This window comes from Colossoma macropomum, unplaced genomic scaffold, assembly GCF_904425465.1.
Source record: "Colossoma macropomum unplaced genomic scaffold, Colossoma_macropomum, whole genome shotgun sequence".
In the NCBI taxonomy this organism is placed as follows: Eukaryota; Metazoa; Chordata; class Actinopteri; order Characiformes; family Serrasalmidae; genus Colossoma; species Colossoma macropomum.
This window is the reverse complement of record NW_023494791.1, coordinates 2565159-2584132: the sequence shown is the minus strand read 5'-3', so window position 1 is coordinate 2584132 and position 18974 is coordinate 2565159. Positions and strand designations below refer to the sequence as shown.

The 18974-nt window shown below is 40.1% G+C and overlaps 1 protein-coding gene across 6 annotated transcripts in view; it reads right to left on the bottom strand.

Moving 5' to 3' along the window:
* Positions 1-262: 262 nt before the first annotated feature.
* Positions 263-18974, bottom strand: part of LOC118810103 (arginyl-tRNA--protein transferase 1) — a 188267-nt gene continuing 169555 nt past the window's right edge. For all 6 annotated transcript variants that reach the window (XM_036573645.1, XM_036573641.1, XM_036573642.1 and 3 more), the window contains one exon: positions 263-3215. In XM_036573645.1, the coding sequence (XP_036429538.1) occupies positions 3037-3215 (179 nt within the window). In that variant the 3' untranslated portion in view covers positions 263-3036. The remainder of the gene's footprint in view (positions 3216-18974) is intronic.

Below are 18974 nucleotides of genomic sequence, written 5' to 3'. Positions count from 1 at the left end.
ACAACACATTCTCCATCAACCTGAAGAGCCATTTCACCATGCAAAGAACCGTTTAAGCGTGCAAAGGGTTCTTTTGGATGGTGAAATTGTTCTTCCAATTGATGGAGAATGTCTTGTACATGGTTCCATATAGCACCAAATAGGGTTCTGCTGTTGTTACGATGTCAAGCTTGTATACAATAGAAGAACCTATTTTGTTGCTATATAGAACCATTTCCAAAAAGGTTCTATAGATAAAACCATGTACAACACATTCTCCATCAACCTCAAGAACAATTTCACCATGCAAAGAACCATTTAAGCGTGCAAAGCGTTCTTTTGCATGGTGAAATCGTGCTTCTGATTGTTGGAGTATGTCTTGTATATGGTTCCATATAGCACCAAAAAGGGTTCTGCTGTTGTTACAATCTCAAGCTTGTATACAATAGCAGAACCCATTTTGCTGCTATGTAGAACCATTTTCAAAAAGGTTTTATACAGAACCATATAACACATTCTCCATCAACCTAAAGAACCATTTCACCATGCAAAAAAACATTTAAGCATGTAAAACGTTCTTTGAGTGTTCAGGGTTGTATATAGAACCACTGTCTTTACTGATGCGTCAGAGAGAAATTAGCTTAAAAACCATCTCTGAGGCCTCATATATCCAGCAAGGTACGTGTGAAACTGGTGTCAGAAGTGTGCAACAAAAACGGTTCCGCTGCTCTACGACACATCACTTTTACTACATAGAGAGACTTTTCAGTCTGTATTAGCATCAGTGCGATTACATGGCTGTAAACTGTGTCAGTGTGGGCAGCAATATTGTGAGCACGGACGGTGAGGGACATTAGACAGAGCAGCCGCATCTCATGAGCAGGTGGGATATAAGCTTTGTATGCACAGCCGTATGCACAAGTGTTGCTGATTTTCGAAGTGAGTTAAGACATCCTCAAACTATTGCACAGTTTCTATTTATTTGCTGAGTTTAACATATTGGGAAAAAAGCGTAACATGAAATTTTGCACAGTTCACATTTTACACTGCAAAAAAATGATCTTAGTGAGTGAAAACATCTTAAATCTAGTAAATATGTCTAATATATCTCATTAAGAGATTGCTTTATGTGCATTATAGGATTATTTAACTTATTTCTAGATATTTTCAACTTGTTTTAAATTTCTTTCGCAGATCATTTGACTCATTTTAAGCACTACTTTTAAAATCAGCTAAATTATTTTCATTAATTCTCAAAACAAGTAAAATGATCAGCTAATGGAATAAGACACTTTCACTAGATGTAATTATTTAAAACAAGTAAAAATATACAGGAACGGGTTAAACAATCACAATCTTTCCACACTGATCCTGTAATGAGAAATATTAGGTATATTAACTACTTTTAAGATGTTTTTACTTGCTAAAATATCGTTTTTTGGCAGTGCATGTTTTATTTTCCCCCACTGTGTTAAATTCAGTAACCGTGCATTTAAATGTGCAGAAGTGTGTCTCTGTAGTGGATGTTTTAACTTATTTACACTTTGGAAAATCCAACTGAATACAACTGTATATACAGAGCAGTGCAAAAGTCTTAGGCACCCAAACAAATGACCTCAGCAGAACATGCAGAACATAGCAAAACAACAGAAACAGAAAGTAAAGCCCCTGCGTGCCACGCCTCGCCGTCTGTACGCTGTTTATGAAATGATGAAAAGATTCACAGAGAGTTCACAAAGAGTTTATGAAGGTCATTGCGTTGTACTACCAAACAGTGTCAAGGATACTGGATTCATTTCATGGCTCATTCAGTAGCCTACATACTGTAATCATTGTGATTAGCTTACTTTTTATAAACTGTTTTTATTTATCATTTTTGTGTGTGTTTTTGACTCAGAGGCGCCAGAATGTTGCTGCAGTATTCTCAGAGTAAGAAGCTTTCTGGAATGCTTTGGGGACAAACAGCATTTTTAATCACTATTTCTCCTTTTTATTACTGTTAAAATGAGCTGTGAAGTCTTAGATGTTGATCAGGACTTTGTCTTAAATGTTGGCTTCGTCCAGGAAATTTCATTTTAACCGCCGCATCACAAATATGTGAGTACAGGCGCCGCACATAAACGACCTAAGTGAAAAATTCAGATGCGACACGTTTTTTAAATTAACTGTGTTGTTTGCCCTGAGAAAAAGGAACAAACAGGCAAAAATAAATCCATTGTTCCTCACAAAACAGGCAAACACTGAATGGGCCACCTTCCATTTGGGAGGAGTGAGCAGTGTGGAGAGTTTCATCGTTTTATTCAGCAGCTGAATCTTTGAGCTCTTCCACATATAACTGGGATGTGTGTAGCGCAGTGTGAGCTGCTTTTGGAGATGCTAACACTGTCAGTAACAAAGCAGTATCTATCGAAAAGTTGTTAATGCTGGGACTCATCCGATCCGTCAGCTTCGTTGTTGCCATGCCAACTACAGAGATGGTCAGAGAGATCACGTCGCCTGGGAAAGTTCGCAGAAAGCGAGCAAATAAAATAATATCGCATTGTCGCCGTCTGAAAAATCACGTTCAGTGTGCAAGATACTTTATCTTATACACACCTCTATTTCATTTTTGTTGTCCAAATAAATCACGTCTGGTGAAGGACCGATTACTGGGTGGTAACTGTAAATACTGGACTTCCTTAAGAAGAGCTTTGGCAATGGTTAAGCTATACAAACGTATTGCTTGTTCACTTGAATTTATTCCTCACCAAATAATTACTGCTCAGATAAACAGCTTTACACATCATCTTCTCAGCTGGCCTAGGACTCTTGCACAGTTCTGTAAGAAGCCTATTGCGTATATACTCAAAGTGGCTACATACTGAACAAGAAATGAAGCTCTAACAGACATGCAGAGAGAAAACACAACACGCTGAGGGGAAACCTGAAGGGACGGACGCAGAGACGGAGGAAGACAAACGGCATTGTGTGGAAGAAAAAGGCAGAAAAGCAGGCAGAGTGATGATTATTCCTGGAGGACAGAGTGCAGGAAGGTGCGGAGCTGGACGATGCAGTGCTTCAGGCCCGGTAGAGCAGGATCCTCTCCGCACATGTCTGGCCCACCAGGCTGGCGTATTGCTCCACCTCCCTCTCATCGCTGGGGCCTTTGCGTTTCCGGGCGTAGGCAGCATAGGGCATGACCGTCCTCCTGTGCAGCACCAGAGTCCTGCCCAAGTCTTTAAGGGCACGGGCATCACCTGGACAGACAGACAGGGAGGGAGGTATACAGAGATAAACAGACAGACAGAAAAAGAGAGATGTTAGGGCTGTTTACTGAATCTATATATGTACACAGACATTAGGACTGTCAGGATTAGTCAATTAACTCTATGGAACTGAGGGTCTTGCCAGCAATCCATACTGAGAATTTGGTGACGCCCTTTACACTCGTTTAAATCTGCCTCCGGAGGAGTTATGGCACCTACATGATCATGTGGACCAGAATAAAATGTAACAGCGGGTAGAATAAGAGCTTTCAGTGTTGTACTGTGTTTCCTATCACTGTATAAAACATACAAGAAAAATGCACGAGGCTACTACCTGAGTTTGCTCAACTGCCTGACCACAGATTTTGTAGCCTTTGTGACCCTGGCTGCTAGATACTTGATTCTTAATTTTTTAATTTACTTAATTTTATATTTTTTTCAATTTTCCCCCCAATCTAGTCGTATCCAATTCCAAGCATTAGGCTTCCTCAGAGACGTGTGAAGCCACCAGATCTTTTCAAACTGCTGCTAATGCAATGTCTTTGGACAGCTGAACGCACTCGGCAGAGAACAATAACTGCCAGTTCTGATACCTCAGCTAACAGACGCCTGCCCTGGCTAGCATGGGCGCCTGAGTGATGGGGGAGATGGAGGCCATCCTGCCCACCCAGAGAGAGCGAAGACAAATGTGCTGACTTGGACTCCCGGCCACGGATGGCTGTAGCATCACCAGGGATTGAATTTACGATCAGGTACAACGCTTAGACGGTTGCACCACTCGGAAGCCCAGATGCTTGATTCTTTTAAATGCACGAGTGCATTCGGAATACAGTTTCTATCCGGTTGATCGAGGTGGGTAATCCTGTAAATAATCCGTTAAATAGAAGAATAATATCCGTGTAAACGCCTGTATCTGATTACATTCCCTATCGGAAAGTTTAAGTCCGTTCTGATCATGTTCGTCGCGTCATAGTGAAAGTTTATACCGTTCAACATGGCGGAGCAGAAACTGGTCTGCAGAGGAGACGAAGTTTATGCTCTGATCTTTAAAAGACGGCGGTGGGACGGACGTCCAGCTTATGTGTCTCAGAACACGACGTCTTCCTCTCGGCCTTCTTTAATAAGGACATGTGAAGGACGTTTTCCTGAGTCTGACATCATTTTAAAGTAGTTTAAAACACAAGCACTGCTCACTGCTGCTCATCTCACTCTGACTGGACTCGTGATGCTCGTTGTCATGGTAACATCTACACTAAGTGGTTCTCTACACATGTGTGTAATTTTGGATCTGATTCCTTGTAGTGAGCATGTGAACAGAGATTCTTCATGAGATTGTTGAGTAGAGTGAGCATAAACACCTCAGTCTTGATCTGTAATCAGAATGTATTCAATCAGATTGGCAAAAATCTTAGCATGTAAACACAGACATAGATGACCTTGACAGCACTAATAGATGTGAAGCGTTGCTGTGACTGTCCCATCTTCTGGATGACGTTCTGGAGGTGGCCAGTCCATTTACCGCCAACATAGCAAGCTGGCTCCTGTTATAAACCTGTAGAAAACTGTGGTCATTGTATTTTTTCTGAAGTCCTTTGAAATCGTGAACTAAGGTTTGAAAATGAGAGTTTAGCCTCAGTGGGGCGTCCAAAAGAAACCTTGGAAACGCTTGCATATGCTGATCCACAGCTCTTTCATCTCGAAAACACTGAGTCAGGATAAGCTCAGCAGAACACTGCATCATTTTAACTATTACAAACATAGAAGCATAACTGTGAATCAGTGGCTTAGGGTAAAACCCCCACAAAAAGCATCCTGCCCTGATCCCCCCACTACTGAAAGAAGACTTTGGCTGTCATTCAGCTCGCAAGGCCTCATTTCTCTATCGTGTGCCAAACTCAAACACTTATTAGGCATCCAGAAACAAGCCAACAGGCTCCCACAAGAGCAGTTAAAATATGAACGATTGCTAAAAAGAATGCAGTAAAACTGAGATGCGAAAGGCTGAAAATGACTCTGTGTCTGGAGCTCACCATCAGCAGGAGATCGAGGAACAGAGATGAACTTTTCAGTTAACTCAGAAATTAATGGCTGCTCACAAGCTGGACTTCATACTCCTGATCAATGTTCTCCTTTCGTGGTCATCTCAAAGCAGAGCTGAGTAACTACGGATACCTGAACTCAGGGTATCGGCCGATACTGAGCACCGATACGGTACCAGAGATATATTTTCTTCATTTTAAAATCTTTATACCTCACCATCGTGACCACCATCGTGAAATTCAAAGAACTTTCAGAAGCAGCTATGAAAGATGACTCGCTGGACTACTGATCTAGAACTGTGGTCCAATTTTACAATAAATGATGTAGAAAAATGGGCTGAGGAGGAAAAGAATACCAAGATCAGGGTTGCTGAAAGGCTACAGGTACTGGATTGAGCGTTGAGTGCAGGCAGATTTTGGATTTATAGATAAGAGTAGACGAGGTAAAAATTTGTAATGATAATAATTAGTAATGTTTTAAGCAATGAGTACTTTTCAGGCATGTGAATTCGGGCTAATTTTGATTTTTGATTATCTTTAAGAGTTAATCATTGGATATTTCTTTAACCAAAAAAAGAAAAAAAACAAAACCAAAAACAACTTAAACTGAAATAATAATAATAATAATAATAATAATAATAATAATAATAATTTTATTTATATATAGCACTTTTCATGCCGGCGGCAGCTCAAAGTGCTTTACGGACAGGTGATAATAAACAGTTATACAAGAAATTATAAGTATTAATTTAGAATCATAAGAAAATGACACAGATCAAATTGGAAGATGAAAACCACGAGACGTAGAGTCTTAATTAAATTAATTTAATTAGTGTTTAAAGTTAAACAGATACATTTTTAAGTGTTTCTTAAAAGTGTGATATTTGTGAAGTGTGATAATTAATATACTGCTTTTAAGAGGCCAAAAATCAGTAGCGCAAAGATTCTGCATCAGTACACTCTCACTAATAAAGGTACTAAACTGTCAGGATCCTCAAGGGTCCATCTCAGCAGTTTTAGTCAGGGAACATAACTGAACCATAATCCACTGAAATGATATGTTCTAAGCTGTACTGACTCCACACACCCCGTCTCGTCTCCAGGCTTTTATTTTACTGTTCTGTTTAAAACATTCGGTTATGAAAAGGTACAAATACGAACTTTTCACCTGGAAAAACTTATTTAAGGTTCACAATCAGACCTTAAAACCACTGTTGGAGCTTTGAGGGAGCATTTACACTGTTTGTACCTTGAAGAACAAAAAGTGTACCTGAACAGAACCTTTATTTCTAACACTGTAGGTTTTTGCGTTGGATGAGTAACTGAGGCTGCCTCTTCAGATGAGCCAATAAGCTCAGAGAGGAACGAACCAGTGCCTTTCTATCTGATGGTAATTGTCAAAACTCGATCTGTACCTCAGGGGGCTTCATATACAGTTCAGTTTGACCCACCAAACTTTAAGACGCACAGAAGACAAAGATAAAGACTCTTCTCTGTCCTGGAGCCCAGGTGGTGGAACCAACTTCCACTGGCTGTGGAGACAGCAGAGTTCTCTCTGGCATCAAACACTGAAGAAACTAATGTTTCTGTTGTTCTTTACAGGCTTTTTTTGTGATCCACACAGTTGCTGAGTGTTCTAGAAGTTGAGCTGAAAGATGAATCGATTTTATATTCAAATCAGAAGAGCTGCATATATTATTATATCCTACATCATTCAACATTGTCTTAATCCATCTGTAGAAGAGCTGGACCAAACAGCAGCAACCAAACACCCTTGTGCTGTGAAATCACAACCACAACTAACTAGCAGTTCAGCGTGCCATGTTCAACATTCAAGCCCCAAGTCAGAGAAAAAGTGGATATGTTGGTGTTTCTGGACCAAAACAAGCCAGGGGTTTTATTATTTCACTATACTGATGGATAATTTTGTTTGTTTCAAGCATATTTGTTAAAATGAGCAAAATTATCTGCCAATATTAAGATGTAAAACAAGTAAAAATGTATAGAGGTAAGTTAAATAAGCTTACAACAAAAATATTTGTTTAGATGTATCGACAAGAATACAGATAATTTTACTTGCTAAGATATAATTTTGGCAGTGTAACTATTGATCTGAAGTTATCACCGTGACTAAAGAGGTAAGATTTTTTGAGAGTTAGAACGTTTCTGTTATACAATCCCAAGACCTTAATTTATAGAAAATAATCATAACTTAAAGCTGCACTGTGAAAGATGTGGGGATTTGGAGACCTCTCTGGTGGAAATATGTAACTGCATGCACATTCTATAACATGGGTTAAGCTTTAGACTCTTTCCTCGAGCAGATGAATCTAATGACTGATAGAGAATTCAAAGAGAACTTGGTCAAAACTTGGTGAAGGACGTGTCTTCTGAGAATGTGAGTCAATGATGTCCTGTTGTCATCATATCTTCATCAGTATGATGTTGATTTTGAGATCATTTGAGGCTGAAACATCGAGCCGGACCTTCTTTTGGGTCTGTGAGTGATGTTAATACGTAAAGATGTACGACGTGCTGTGAAAAACTCAACGCCTCTGACTTTTAAATGATTGTTTCAGGTTTTACAGGGCGACTCTCAGCAGCAGCTCACCAGATTTTAAGCTGGTTTTTATTTCCCCACTCAGTAATGACCCTTTTTTCAGTTTTAACAAACAAATGTTTACTAGCGCTGCTCTAAATTGATCTAAAGTGATTATTTTCCCCAAACTGTTCAGCCCTATCTGCCCTAAGAACCCACCATAACTCAGAAAAGCATGACAATATATCCTAATAATGATGATACATGGTCATACTGCCCATCTCTACAGGCTGGCACCTCGCCCAACAGGACTAGTCACTCCGCTCCTGCAGCGGCAGAGCTCAATGGAATGTAGTGTTCACAGCAATGTGGCTCCATCACAACCTGACAGAAACACACAAACCAGCCCTTCCGGCGGGCAGCAGCTTTCAGCGCTCGCCCTGAGCGCGCCGCCCACCGCCTCGCGCCGGGACCAGCACAAACAAACACAGAGACTCGCGTAGAGTCTGCAGTGCCACCGGCGACAGACGAGCGAGCTGTTTTTAAAGTTATGATTGTTATTAATAGACGGACTGCGCCCCCCCCCCTCCGCCCCCACCTCTATCCCTGAAATCCCTTTCTTTGTCTCGCATGCACTCATCTGGAGACCAGCTGAAAGAGACTCGGGGATGTTTTTTGGGGAGGATGGGGCGGGCGCGCAAATTATCCTCCATCCTTTTGCACATATGGAGAGTACACTTCAATTTTCAGCTCATTCCTCAAATATTACCACCCAAGCCCTTTCAAATCCCACCCCCACTCAGAGGGGCTTACTGGCTCAGAGAGAGAGAGAGAGAGAGAGAGAGAGAGAGAGAGAGAGAGAGAGAGAGAGGGGGGGAAAAAGAAGGAGGGGGACATTTATACTTCCCTGTACGCACCAATGGAAAAATAAATCAACCCATATTACAATCTTTTGTGCAGAAGGAAACAAAAGGAATACACACATTCCTAAAACGTATTCCTAAATTGTTCCTAGGTTACACGACAGCTCTAGGAAAACCTCTTGGAACAGGAATATAACATTTACACTGGGGAGGTTCAGTAAAGTTTACAAAGGTTCTTCCTACATCTCATTAACAGACACAGAACCTGGTTCTTTCTAAAGATGCACGATGAAATCAGAATCGTAATGGTATCAGCAGAATTTTACTTAAAAATGAAATATCTGCACTGGGCAGACGTTTGGATTTGGACGACAGTTCAAACTGATATTTGATGTATTTGTTGGCCTCTGGAAGAGCAGAGCGTTAGGGGACGCTGTGTTGCTGCACTAAAATATCCGTATGTTATTTTATTCACTGTAACCATCTTCTATGGCATCACTCAAAGAATCCTGTTATCACCTTTACTGTATATATATATATATATATTCTGAATTTTGGGGACATATATTGTATCTTATTTCTATGTTACAGGAGAAGGAAAAAACATGCTTTACTTTTAATGCAAGTCAATGGAACCAGGCTACTTTCTAAGCCCCCCAGAGTAAGATGGATAAAGTTAGACCATCGAGATGTTTCTACTGTATTGTCATTTTTTCTTTACCACTGTTTATTCAAGAGAAGTGGAATATTTAAGACAAATTAACAGGTGGGTGGGCTTCTTACCCCGATAGTGGGACAAGATGCCCCTTTTTAGGATTTTCTTTTTTGTGCTATAAAAACAGAACTGTCTTCTGTTCCTTCTAACAGTGTCAGGTTTATACATCATCATCCTGTACATGATAAACTCATATACAGATATGATTTACAGTAAATGAACATTTTCTTCTACATGCACATTATATATGGACCCTCCTGCAGAATTAGTTCAAACCACAGGCCTACAGGGAAAAGAAAAAGAAGAAAAATCAATAAAAAGTATTCAGATCTTAGATATTTACAGGATTATGTTTTGTAATAAGCTAAAAATATCTAAAATCATCATATACAGGGTACTTTATGTTGGGAGGAGTCTGTCCCAAACCCCTAAATTTACACTTGGGAAAATAATCCGTACATTTCTTTTTTAATATTGTTTTTATTGTTCGATTTCTTTTAAAGTGAAGTTGAAATATTTAGGTTTATCATGAGTTTAATTTTAAATAAAAACTTTATTAAAAAAATGCTGCCCTACATTTCCATGTCACTACCGAAACCCAGCATTTTAGTATGTGGGCAGGGCCTTGTTTTAGCCACGCCCCTGTGTTTTATTGCAAGAAGTGAGGCTGCATCCCTGTCCCTCATGGCCACATGGTGAGCAGTTAGATCCCATTGTTTTGAAGTAAATGTGTCCCAAAGTCTGAAAGTCAGTGTGGAAAATTAAGAATCATCCTATTTTCTGCAGTTCAGCACTTTTTAGTGTTTTTAATGAAAAATATGATGATTTTCTGTGTGAACAGCTGTTCAAAGCTGTGTTTACTGGTCATGAACTGACTGTGTTTTAAAATTGTCATTACCGAAACAGTCACTACTGAAACATCTGATAAAATTTGAGTAGAGTTATGACTGTTTTGGTAGTGACCAGATGAAATGTTCAGTCATTAGTTTTAATAAAATAAACATAATTGAGGTTCAGAGTCACTCAAAGCAAAGGATTTTTCAAGTTCAACATCAGTTAAAAGTCCAAAATATGTTTTCAGCTCTGACTTTGAACCAGTTCAGCAGAATTATCCATATTCAAGTTTTGTAATGTTGGAATGAACCACAGTCCAGTAGAAACAGTAAGGGTCAGTTCCTTCTACGCATAGGGCCCCTCGTAGCTGTTTCCTGTTGACCCCTTCTTTTCATACAGTAACTGAAAGAGGCTGACGCTAAGCTCCTTCAGTTTCCATAGATAGCTACGAAGCAAAAGCTGGCAGTCCATCAGAGAGCTGGAGCTGAATTATGACAAATGAGGACCAGGCCGGCCACAGAGAGAGAAAAGGACAGTCTGAGTCTGAAGGCACGCATCTGGTAAAGCAACACTCACTCTGGATATCCTCTCAAAGTGGTAAAGAGGGGCTTCTCCCCCCAAAACTAAACATTCTGTGCTTTTGTTATTCTCCAACAAAAAATAAAAAATCTGAAAGGGCCTGGAAAACCCCCTGAAGCCCCCTCGCTTCTGTCTCAATCCCAGAAAATGTGTATTTATTCCTCTGGAAAGATTTTCTATTTTTTTTCTTCTTCATGTTTTATTTAAACAATCCTACATCTTCATCAGACCTCTGGATTTTTCTGCCTACAAAACCGACGATTGATATTGAATTAAGTTTTTTTTTTTAAATTTGCAAATCGGCAAAAAGAAAAAAATCATAAAAAATAAGGGGAAAACTTTGAAACAGGGTCCAACGTCCTCTGGGGATAAACAAGTTGCATAACGCGCTCACATTTCAAAGGAACGTCCCCACATCTGAGCTTTTCGCAGTATTTCTCAGTGAGTACATGGTATGCGAGGGCTTAAAATGAATTTAAAAGAAAGAGAAACACTCTGACTTTCCACAGTTGACTGCAGGGACCAGTAAAGCACAGCGGCTTTAATACTGCGGAGTGTTAAGCTCAAATGGACTCTTCGGGTGCGTTTACTTTTGTAGCTGGGTTCTCATGGTCAGGATCAAAGCAGAAAATGACACACTGCTGCATTTTAGTTCTGGTTCTCTCAGTTCACAGGAACACATTTGATGTTGAAGCAAAAGTAAACAAAAGTCATATGGACAAAAAGTCTGAAGTTATTAGGCACATTTTATGATGTACATTTGGAAACAATAACCGCAATAATATCCAACTAAGTTACTGAACCATGCTGTAAACTGAACTTGCCGTCTTATTTGTCTTGTTTTATGCGTCTTGTGATGTTATAAAGCAGAAAGCTACGAGAGGCCATGTGTACCGGGCGTCCTCAGTAAGAGCTTTGGAAACTGCTTTATTGATGTTAATTGTGATGTATTAGTGTTAATACACTTGGGCCCAATCCCAATTTCTTCTTTTTACCCCTACCCCTTGTTTTCAAGTGTCACCCTCACCCCTTGGAACTGGGGTAGTGGTTGAAATCCCTCTGAAATGGGACCCTCAAATTAAAAAAAAAAATACATCACTTCATTAACAGCTACCAGCGCTGCTCTGTAGGCGACCCTGCCAGTCTGCAGTGACAGCAGAGGAGGGTAAAGTTCAGCTCCTCACTGCTGGGCTTTAGTTACATTTAGGACATCATATGCCTTCAAAGAGGGGGGCAATTATTTATTATCACCCACCCCTAATTTCTTCAGTGATATGAAGCTGAAGTCAGATATTCACCAGCTTCTCGTTCGAATTTTCCCGTTCTACCTTAAATGGTGCAGCAGTTACATTCTGGCGCTTCAGGCGTCAGAACTGCTGGACTATTTAAGGTGGAACAGGAAAGTTAGCTAGCTAGCTACCGAGACATTAGCATGCTATTTTATTTTTTATGCTTGTTATGAAGAAAACGACCAAAATACACTGAAACGACATTAAACTAAGAAAATACAGTGATTATCGTAATTTATAACAGAGAAAATTCTCACATTTGTGGGTTTCTTTGGTCTCTTGTTCTCCATCTTGCCGGTTTTTCTTTTTTCTCATAACTCTCTGTTTGGAGTCTCTGAAAAACCTCCGCTTGGAGGGTCATGTAGCCCCAACACTTCACCCTACCCCTCTATCTCAACAAGAATCGGGACACCCTACCCCTAGACGTAAACGTGCAAAACAGAGGGCTAATGGCTAAGAGGTAGGGATAAGGGGTTAAATGGGACTGGGCCTTGCTGTCCAGATAAACAGCTTTTAAAATGTATTTTTCTCTAAAACTTTTTCACAGTACTGTATAATATAACTGGTGTGTGCAGTGAAATTTTGTAATGGCTTTGAACACTTCAGCCTCACTTTAAAAAATGAAAACAAAAAGGAATTAATTAATTAATTAAGTGACCCTTATTAGTCCCACAATGGGGAAATATCACTTCCGCATTTGAACCCATCCATGCAGTGAAACACCACATACACACTAGTGAACACACACTAGGGGGCAGTGAGCACACTTGCCCGGAGCAGTGGGCAGCCCTATCCGCAGCACCTGGGGAGCAGTTGGGGGTTAGGTGTCTTGCTCAAGGGCACTTCAGTCACATACTGTCGGCTCAGGGGATCGAACTGGCGACTTTCTGGTCACAAGGCTGGGTCCCTAACCTCCAGCCCACGACTGACCCCAGTTTAATAATCTAATACTAATTTTGAGCTTAAAACAGCATCGGAAAACCATCTCTGCACCAAAGCAGGTCTGCAGAGGCTCATTCTGTGCAGACATCCACTTGGTTTTGCATTCACATATCCTGATCAGGGGTTCAGGCCTGCTTATTTGGTGCTCTTGGGTTCTAATACCAGTGTCACCCATAGAACCTTTCTGAAAAAGGCTCTAGCACCAAAAGGGGAAACAATGGCAAAACACTTTTGCTGTATAGAACCACACACAACATATTCTCCATCAATCTGAAGAACCATTTCACCATGCAAAGAACTCTTTAATCATTATATCCTTCTCTGAGTGTTCATGGTTCTGTATAGAACCATTGCGTTTACTATAGAGCTCCTTTTTTAAGAGTGTGGTTCTAACAAGGTGCACTAACACAGGGTTCATTTCAACAGAAAGAATGAACACGGCCTTAAAACTGTAGGATTCTTTGGAGCGACATCACAGACGGACATAAGAGAACTTTGGGTTCCCTAAAGAACCCTTCAAGGGATGGTTCTTCAGAGAGATTTGGAGGTGTGAAGATATGTCTAAAAAGTTTAAAGAACCTCCACATAGCGTAAAGATATTAAAAGGATGTTCCTAGAACTGAACGTCCAAGCTAAGAACCTTTCAGGAACTTTTTGAAAAGGGTTCCATACAACATCAAAAAGCACTCGAATTGTATACAAGCTTAACATCGTAAATATAGCAGAACCCTTTTTGGTGCTATTTGGAACCATATACCACACATCCACTATCAATCTGAAGAACCATTTCACCATGCAAATCCTTCTCTGAGTGTTCATGGTTCTGTATAGAACCACTGTGTTTACTAAAGAGCTCTTGAAGAACCATATTTTTTAAGAGTGTGGTTCTAACAAGGCGCACTAACACAGGGTTCAGTTTAATAGAAAGGCCTTAAAACTGTAGAATTCTTTGGAGCGACATCACAGACGGACATAAGAGAACTTTGGGTTCCCTAAAGAACCCTTTAATGGATGGTCCTTCAGAGAGATTTGGTGTGAGAGGTGTGAAGATACGTTTGAAAAGAACCTCCACACAACAGAAACATATTAAAGGATGTTCCTAGAACTGAACGTCCATGCCAAAAACCTTTCAGGAACTTTTTTTAAGGAATATTTTTAGGATCGAACTTCGAACGAGCCTCAGTTAACTCTGTCCGTCTTGGAGTTTCTGATGGAGAGAACGATGGCTAAGAGCATCAAAGACTCTGAGTCATAAAGCAGGATAAAAAAATGAGATGAAAATGATGAGATTGTCAAACAAAGACAATAAACAGGGCAGAGAGAAGCTTTTAGCTTCCCAATTAAGCATGCCAATAACACTGAGCAGAGCTGTCAAGGGTGTCAGGCTCTCTCTCCGTCGAACAATCCAAACATCCGCTCCGCATATAAACACCGCCCTCCCCCGCTCCATCCATCCTTTCGCTCGGTTTACAGCTCACGCCGAGGGGCACCAGGCCTTCGCTCAGCCGCGCCGGAGGTTCACCGACTCTGCGCTGCCAGAGCCAAATCCTTCTGAGGCCGCAGGTCAAAGGCCATGATGAGGAGGACTTTCTCCTTATCGTCCCCTTTGACAGGCTTGACCGCGGGGTTTCGGACACCCCGCCATGCGCTGCGGCGAGAGAACAGCTACGTCAGCAGTGAACTGAGGACACTGGGCAGATGTGGAGATGGAGGCGGCTGCCTTAATTACACTGTTTGGTTCCTTTATCTGTGCAAACTTTGTGTTCTTTAGTAAAGACAAATGAACACTCTTGCATGCTTAAAGGGTTCTTTGCATCCTGACATCATTCTTCAGATTGACTGAGAATGTGTTGTATATGGTTCTACACCGATCAGGCATAACATTATGACCACCTCCTTGTTTCTACGCTCATTGTCCATTTTATCAGCTCCACTTACTACATAGGTGCACTTTGTAGTTCTACAGTTACAGACTGTAGTCCATCTGTTTCTCTGATACTTTGTTAGCCCCCTTTTACCCTGTTCTTCAGTGGTCAGGACCCCCATGGACCCCCACAGAGCAGGTACTATTTGGGTGGTGGATCATTCTCAGCACTGCAGTAACACTGACATGGTGTGTTAGTGTGTGTTGCGCTGGTGCAAGTGGATCAGACACAGCAGTGCTGCTGAAGTTTTTAAATGAAGTGAATGATGAAGGACTAGAGGATGACCAACACAAACTGTGCAGCAGCAGATGAGCTATCGTCTCTGACTTTACATCTACAAGGTGGACTGACAAGGAAGGAGTGTCTAATAGAGTGGACAGTGAGTGGACAGTGTTTAAAAACTCCAGCAGCACTGCTGTGTCTGATCCACTCGCACCAGCACAACACACACTAACACACCACCACCACGTCAGTGTTACTGCAGTGCTGAGAATGATCCACCACCCAAATAGTACCTGCTCTGTGAGGGTCCATGGGGGTCCTGACCACTGAAGAACAGGGTAAAAGGGGGCTAACTAGAACTACAAAGTGCACCTATATAGTAAGTGGAGCTGATAAAATGGACAATGAGCTTAGAAACAAGGAAACAAGGTCATAATGTTATGCCCTGATCGGTGTATATAGAACCTTTTTTAAAAGGGTTCTATATCGCATCAAAAAGCACTCGAGTTGTATACAAGCTTTACATTTAACTATAGCAGAACCCTTTTGGTGCTATTTGGATCCATATACAACACATCACTATCAATCTGAAGAATCTGGTCACCATGCAAACAACCCTTTAATCATGCAAATCCTTCTCTGAGTGTCCATGGTTCTGTATAGAACCACTGTGTTTACTAAAGAGCTTTAAAGAACCATATTTTTTAAGAGTGTGGTTCTAACAATGTGCACTAACACAGGGTTCATTTTAATAGAAAGAATGAACACGGCCTCAAAAATGTAGGATTCTTTTAAACGACATCACAGAAGGACATAAGAGAACTTTGGGTTCCCTCAGGAACCCTTCATGGGGTTCCTAGAACTGGACGCCCAAGCTAAGAACCTTTCAGGAACTTTTTGAAATGGGTTCTATATCGCATCAAAAAGCACTCGAATTGTATACAAGCTTGACATTGTGTCTATAGCAGAACCCTTTTGGTGCTATTTGGAACCATATACCACACATCCACTATCAATCTGAAGAGCCATTTCACCATGCAAATCCTTCTCTGAGTGTTCATGGTTCTGTATAGAACAAATGTAGGATTCTTTGGAGCGACATTACAGACAGACATAAGAGAACTTTGGGTTCCCTACAGAACCCTTCAAGGGATGGTTCTTCAGAGAGATTTGGAGGTGTGAAGGTATGTCTAAAAAGTTTAAAGAACCTCCACATAATGTAAAGATATTAAAGGATGTTCCTAGAACTGGACGCCCAAGCTAAGAACCTTTCAGGAACTTTTTGAAATGGGTTCTATACAACATCAAAAAGCACTCGAATTGTACACAAGCTTGACATTATAACTAGCAGAACCCTTTTGGTGCTATTTGGAACCATATGCAACACATTCTCCATCAATCTGAAGAACCATTTCACCATGCAAATCCTTCTCTGAGTGTTCATGGTTCTGTACAGAAGCATTGTCTTTATTAAAGAACCCTTGAAGAACCATCTTTTTGAAGAATGTACCATTCAAAAGTTTGGAATCACTTTTCAAAAGGGTGCAATTGATGTTTTTAATAAAATAAGAGTAACTAATCTGTCGGCGCTCCTCTGGTTGTGTGGTCGGACAATCTTAACGGAACATTGGCTGAAGTCCCAATCAACCTGACGAGGAACTCTGGCTCTTGTTTTGATATTTTATTCTAGCTCACAGTTCGTCATGCTGGGCTCTGAACCACACTGGGAGGTCTGTGTGACCCTGATGAAGAGCTGGCTGCGGTTTGAGTGGGTTGAGAGAAGCTTTTGGGGATGTACTTCTACGGAAAGGTTTTGAGGCTATTTGGGTGACTATTGGGTTGTGGTGTTTGTTAGCAATGTTAGCCTCACAGCTCCAATCTAAAGTAACAAAGAAAAATTTGGACTGTAAACGTGTCTTAGCTGATTGGCTGTAATCAAACAAACATTAATATGGTGGCAAATTCTTCACTGGTGGTGTTTTCCACCTGCATAGCTTTGATTAGCTTCGTTTTATGTTGCAGCTTTCTTGGAAAGTGAAATGATGTAAAATGAATTCAATGTATTCAACATTACTCATTCTGTCAGGGTATATTTTGGTTTGTCCATCTGAATTCACATGACCAAATCATAAGGCAAATTATTCAGTAACTGCATGAAATTAATGCCAATTTTTATTTTATTTATTTTCAAAATTTTATTTTTTGTAAAAGCTCCCCTCAAATTAACAGAATGTGTTTTATGATCACACATATTGCTATATGCTTACAATTTACTGCTGAAAGACAAAAATCTTAGACGCTCTTTGTATTATTTTATAATAATAATTTTTACAGAGCAGATCACTGAAGAGACGCCATCTGTTTATAGTTTATAGCCCAGATTTGTGGAAAAATGGGTCGATTTTCAGTAGACAAAAAAAATTGTGAGTTCAGCTTCTTTTATTATAAGGGTTTAAAATTACATCACCCATCTATTAGACTGGAAAGAAGACAGTTCCAGCTCTCATGTGACCCCCACCTTCAGAACGTAGCTTATGAAATATGAAAGTTATGAAGAATATGACGAAGTGCGTTTTGAAGAGGTTAAAAGAGCGTCAGCTAAATGCTGTAAATGTAAATTATGTTTTTAAGTCACTGCTATGGTACCCCAGGTGGTTGCTAAGGTGTTGCTAGGCCATTGCTATGATATCCCTGGTGGCTGCTAAGGTGTTGCTAGGCTGTTGCTATGCTATCGCAGCTGACTGCGAGGGAAAAAGGGGTATAATTATAAGCATTAAATGTAATATTAGAGGAATGACCCAGTTCCAGGATGTTGAGCATTCCCACCATTTATTTCTAAGGAAAAAAGCTCATCTGAAGGGGCAGCGTCTGTCGCTAAAACCTCCTCCTTATTAGACATGAAAGTCTGCAGCTTTGAAGTCCAGTGACTGAACCATTTCCCTGCTGTAATTAATGTAACCATGCTTTACAAAACATGTTTTTGTTTGCTTTAAATTGGCCAAACATTCACAGTTTATAAGTTCTCAAATGTTTGCACTGAACTTCGTGCAAAGTTAGTTTATTTTAGAATGGAAATGTTTTAAATGTTCTCCTCTGTGTGCTTTGTGCTTTCCTGTGTCCTGTGTCCTTTGTGTTACAGATGCTTCTAGGCAGCCTGAACTAAAAGTTTGATGGACATGGCAACAGTAACTAAGGGAGGCAGTTAATTAGAAGGAAGCTAGGAACCTGTATGTAGGTATGTAAACATGTTTCAGAAATTTCCAGAACATTAAATGGAGCTGTAGATGATTCTAAAAAGACTGAAATCTTGGTTGCATTTATAATAATAATAATAATAATAATAGCTTTAAATAGTATTCAGAATGCTAAAAAAGTGATAAAATATTAAGGCAGATAATTGAAGATAATTATAACTTTTGTTGCCCCCCCCCCAAATATTAATAATAAATCTAAATACACAGTTGTATGCAAAAGTTTGTGCGTCTCTGGTCAAATTACGCATGTTTTTGATTTTTTAAGTGTAAATAAATGAACACATCCTCTGCAGAGAAAACACTTTCACACTAAATTACTGTTTATTTGCTGAATTTAACATACAGGGGGAAAAATGTGGTTTGTCCAAAAGGTTTTTAGAACATTTTCTGCTTTATTTTTATCCAATATGTTAAACTCAGCATATAAGAAGAAAATGTGCACTAAAATTGGCAGAAGAATGGCGTATTCAAGTTCTCTGTAGAAGGTAATTTAACTTACTTTCACTTAGAAAATCAAAAAACATGTAATCTGTTCAAATTTTGCATATG